Below are 5,218 nucleotides of genomic sequence, written 5' to 3' on the forward strand. Positions count from 1 at the left end.
CCACCAGCTCAACGGCCTCATCAGCCCCGAGCTGCGGCACCTGCGGGCCTCCCTCAAGAGCAAGATCCTCAGCTCGGAGGCAGGGGCAGCCCCCGAGGGGCTGGAGAACAAGCGAGCCAGCAAAACAATGGGCTCCGGACAGCAGCAGCAGTCATCGCCCCCGACCACAACACCGTGCTCATCCCCCCTTACCAATCACCTCCCTCCCCAGGGAAGGACTGCACCCTCTCCTCCTCCTTCTCCCCCAGCAGCAGCAACAGGGGACAGGAGCCAGACTGCTGCCACAACTACGACTGCTGCTAAGACTGCAGCCCGCAATGGACTGGCAGGAGGGACTGGCTTGGAGGAGGAAGAGCAGGAGGAGGGGGATGAAGGAGGGGAGGAGGAGGAGTCCCTGCTGCTACTTTCCAGGTCCTTAGCAGCAGCTTGCAGTTTGAAAGGCTCGGGGACGGACTCTCAGCCCGAGGAGGACCTAACGATACGATACGTCCGATATGAGTCAGAGCTGCAGATGCCCGATATCATGAGACTGATCACCAAAGATCTGTCTGAACCCTACTCCATTTACACATATAGGTATTTTATCCACAACTGGCCACAACTTTGCTTTTTGGTAAGTGCCAGAGGGGGCAGGGAGGGCAGAAATTGGGAGTGGTTTGGGGCTGGGGAGGAGACGATTAAAGGGTTGACATCCGCGGAAATTACTTCTAATAATCTTTTTCTGGGTAAGACCAAGCTTTTTTGGAAGTACCTGTCTTCCTAATGAAGTCCCCCTGTGACCTGCGCATATATAAGTAAAGCATAGGACTGAAGTTCTTACATTCGTTAAGAGATGTTTTAAGTGGTGGGGTTTGAGCACAGGGCTAGGATCCAGGAATTCAAGGCTTCTAATCTTGGTTTTGACATTGACTTTTGTGACCTTTGGTAGCGCATTTTATCATTCTGTCTCAGTTCCTAGGTTTGTATTTGAAAAAGTACTTAGCCCACTAGTGTCTTGTGAGTCCTTAGTAATTCTTGCACAATGGTTTTAAAACAGTCTTCAGCATGGCTAGCATATAAATGTTAAGTGATTGGTGGAGAGATGCTGTTAAAGTTTTTTTTAAACTTTTTGATCTACTAGCTTTTAAAAAGACCACTACAACTGTATTGCTTCTTACGGGTGTGGTAGTGCATGCAGCATGCAGAAATTTTCATGCTGCTTAGATTGTCTTGCTGTACTAATGATGTATTTAGTTTTAGATTCTTCCTACTGCACTGTTGAAAAGATTGATTTAGCTGTCACCCTGTCTTTCTAAATGTTTAGCATTTCTTATGGCAGAACCTGTGTGTCAGTTGAAAAGCATGCTTTTAGGATGCTAATCTGTCCACAGGTGTATGAAACTGAGTGTAAGTTGGCCTGAGGGGTATACGTGCATAGTGGGAGCTTTGCTGTGTTTGATTTACTCATATGAAAACTTATGTCTGCAAAACAGAACACTTATGGGAGTGTATGGCACTTCCTTGCTAAGGTAAATGATGAATTCTTCTCTCTTGATCTTTTAATCAAGCCTGGACCCCTCTCTGAAAGGTATGATTTAGCCAGAGCCAAGACGCCCTTCAATTCAGGAGTATCTCTGTAAAATTTTAATAGGATATGAGTACAGGAGGTGAGGCTAATGGACTCCATCTGGCCTTAAACTTCCTGAATGTTCTCGGTTTAGGGTCTGGTATAATTTATAGCGGGATTTATATGATTTATAGAGGATTTTCAGAACTGTGCCTCTTAAAACCCTGAAGAGGGAATACAGTAGGATTATATGAAGCTGAGCAAAGCATTACCTTCTGGAACAAAATAGGAATACAAAAAATATTTGAAAACATTGTTTTGATGCAAAGTCATGTTTGCCATTATAACGATGCTGATCAGAGCAGAATGGTGTTTTTCAAGCACTGAGCTATGCGTGTGACTGATTTAACTCATACTGAAAAGAAATGCTTGTGAACTACAAAAGTCCATAGTTTCAGCATCAAGTGTATTGCTGTTAATGCCAAGGCAATGTTAGATCCCAGTGCATCTGGTTAGACTTTAAATCTTTTTTTTTTTTTTTTTTGTCAGGGAGTAACCTCAGAATTTTGTTAGGAAAAGATCAATGGCACATTGTTTGACAGCACTAAACCAGAAGATTTCTAATATTTAATTTGAACAAGTGCATTCAAAGAATAAGGTATCACTCAGGTAAAAGAAACTGTCTTAAGCTTATTTTATAGTGACAGCTTCTTTTTTTAATAGCCTTGGAAAATCAACAAAACTTTACTTGAGCTCTGTGTAATTCTACTCAATTTGCCATTTTTTTGAAGGGTGGAAGAATGTAAAGTACATAAAACTGTAGAGAAGAATATGTGGCCATGAATGTCTGAAGCTGTTAGCAAATTGTTATCTACTTAATAATTTGAAACTTTTGCAATATGTTGAGTCAAATTTGATGGGTGTGTTTTGTGACTGGATTAGTATTTTAAGGTTTGTTTTTTCGAGGTTGTCTTGAAGACTTTCTGTTCTATAAAATTTAATTTGCTCTTGCAGTTAATGGATTCCTGAACTACTTCTATCTCATAAGTCTCTGTAAAATATTTATCTTCAGTCAGGGACTGCATATTCCAATTGGCAAGAACAGTGTCAGGATGGTGAACAGGAGCATAGTGCTTGATCTCACAGAATCATTTGTCTTTAATGCCTAGTGGCCTCACACCCTTCTGGTTTTTGGTTTTGATTGGTCTTGGGGAGAGGGTTCACACTGCAGTTTGATTGTATTTGAAAAAAACATCTGTAGGGGTTCAATCAGTTCCTTTACTGAATTTCAACATCACCATTTTTTAAAGTCTTCCCAATGCAAACTCACCTGTCTTCATTGCACTTTCGTGAGCTGCCTTCCCTTTCTCAACGTGTGAGGGGAAAGTACTGCCACCATTTAAATTTGAAGATGGGATGTGTGTTTTCCATAAATGATCAGCAATTGTCCCTGGCTGATACTTGTTCAGTAAAGTGTCTTAAACACCGTAATTTTGCTATCTAGCATTTTGGGTACCTGACAATGCAGAGCTGTTTTCTGGGGTCTTTATTAAGATTGTTCCTGATGGTGATTATCTCATGGGTTTGAAACTCGTTGAGTTTTGGCTTGGCCTTCCTGAGGTGCACCGTTGCTCTAACGGCTTGTGCAACCAAGAGGGCTGCTCGCTCTTCCTTTCTGTTCAGCTGTCTCTTCCTGGCTTGTGCCAACCCTCATGTTTCTCTGATTTGGGAAGCTAAGGTAGCCCCCCCCCCCACCGTATATTTCTAAGTGTGTGTATGTGTTTTAGGGTAAGCTTTTTGTTGTTTTAAGGCTCCAAACTAGTAGGATGTCACAGGCACCGGGTTGGAAGAGGTGAGAATGCATAGCTCTAGGGAAGGCATAGGACCAATCCTAACTAGTCAGTAGCGTGGTTTTGCTGTATCAAACCACTTCTAAACTGTACACTCAAAAGAGAAGTTCACATTCCGCTTTAAAAGGACCTGGAGATACTAGGAATCTTCAAAATCTTTTCACTTCAATGTCAAATTCATCCGTGTAACTGTCTTCCTGACTTTAGAGGTAACAGGTTGGGAATACTTGATGGTCAGTTCTGATGCCTTACGCTGCAGCATTATCTGACTGAGCTGTTGCAAGGTAATAACCTTCTCCTCTATAAACTGCAACTGTCTGCCTCAGCTTGGGTGTAGCCTGCCTTTGGAAGAGCAGGTTCACACTGTGTGCTAGGTGTGAATGCCCTCTAAATGCCTAGTTTTTACTTATTCCCAGCAGCTATGTCAGCCCAATTTCTCTTCAAATTACCTGCGTTAACCACTCCTCTGTCAAAAAATGACAGAGGAAGGGGCTATCTTTGTTTCATGTGAAGCATTTTTAAGCATCACTACAGCTCTGTCCCCATACGCGTTGTAACTGCATTTTCAAAGTTGTAGCTTCCTTTTAAAGTGTTTTTTTGCGGTTTCTAGTCTTAGCGGTGTTAAAGTTCTAAAACTTCCATTTAAAACTGATACATTAAATATTTCAGAAAATTGTTTTCAAAATACTTTAGCGTGGGAGAGGTGATCTTAGGAAACCTTGCTCTCTGCCAAATCTTGGATAAGACAGGATGTAATAAAGCAGAGTCCTGGCTGAGTGTTGTAACCTCTCCTGTAATTCACAATACTGCACTACTCAGCTGCCTTTTAAGAAAAATCTGGAAAATGTGCTTTTATTGGGTTCTTAACTTTGCCACTAGCTATAGCAGCATTTATAATTTAAACTTTCACAAGTTTAAAAATAACCTATTAATTCCATGTAAGTGGTTTTAGATGTGTTGTAAATCCTAAATGACTGCAGTTAAGATCTTGTTTTATACTAATGCTTTGCTTTTTTCTTTTTTTTTTTAATTGGATTTTATTGAAGAGTCTAAGCGTACTTAATTTCAACATGAAGACTTGCAAGACATCGCCCCTGTTTTTCACTTGCAGAAAACTTGGGGCATAAAAGAACCAGAAAAGCTAGGAAACTGTCTGGGAAGCCTTCCTAGCCTTGTGGCAGACTTAGAAAGAAATTCTATTAACATCCATTCCCAATTTGCAAACTCTGTATTCCAGTTTCCTCTTAGGTACAGTGGTGGTTTCAGACACAGGTTCGCTGCGCTACTTCTCACTGTCAGAAGCTTTGTGAAAACTTCAGGTATTGCAGCATCTGAGTACGTAACAACAGCTAGTGCAGTTATTCTGGCAATGCCCTTGCACAGGAGGGAATTACTGGTGTCCAGTTTCACAGAGTGGAAACAGAGCGATTTAGTGATTTGCCCAGTATCGTAAAGAGCTCTGATTGAACTGCCAGACTTTAGGTTAAAACCATTAGCCTAAATGTATCCTCTAATGGCGTTCAGTAACATGATCGCTAAACATAAGCCAAAGGATTCATACAGAGCTGTTTCTGTGATGCTTCAGGATGGATTTTGGTGCATGTGCGAAAAGGGAAGCTGTGTTGCAGTAGCACAGGTTCTGCTGCATTTGCATCACAAAATACTTCTTTTTCAGGGGCTAGTTAGTTGTTTTAATCTTCTTTAAATTGGAACAAATGTCACAGGATCTGGGTATTAAATGCATACTCAGACTGCGGCTGACGGACTTAATGCCATTTTTGCTAATAAAATTAATGCCAATTGTTTAATTTTGCAAAAAGTA

At 41.4% G+C, this 5,218-nt stretch overlaps 1 protein-coding gene across 1 annotated transcript in view; it reads left to right on the top strand.

The window, feature by feature from the left end:
* The window catches only part of NAA30 (N(alpha)-acetyltransferase 30, NatC catalytic subunit), a 48,507-nt gene that overhangs the window by 29,789 nt on the left and 13,500 nt on the right, over positions 1–5,218 (top strand). The window contains exon 2 of the mRNA XM_009893961.1: positions 8–613. Coding sequence (XP_009892263.1) covers positions 8–613 — 606 coding nt within the window. The remainder of the gene's footprint in view (positions 1–7; positions 614–5,218) is intronic.

This window comes from Charadrius vociferus, unplaced genomic scaffold, assembly GCF_000708025.1.
Source record: "Charadrius vociferus isolate BGI_N301 unplaced genomic scaffold, ASM70802v2 scaffold49, whole genome shotgun sequence".
NCBI classification, from domain to species: Eukaryota; Metazoa; Chordata; class Aves; order Charadriiformes; family Charadriidae; genus Charadrius; species Charadrius vociferus.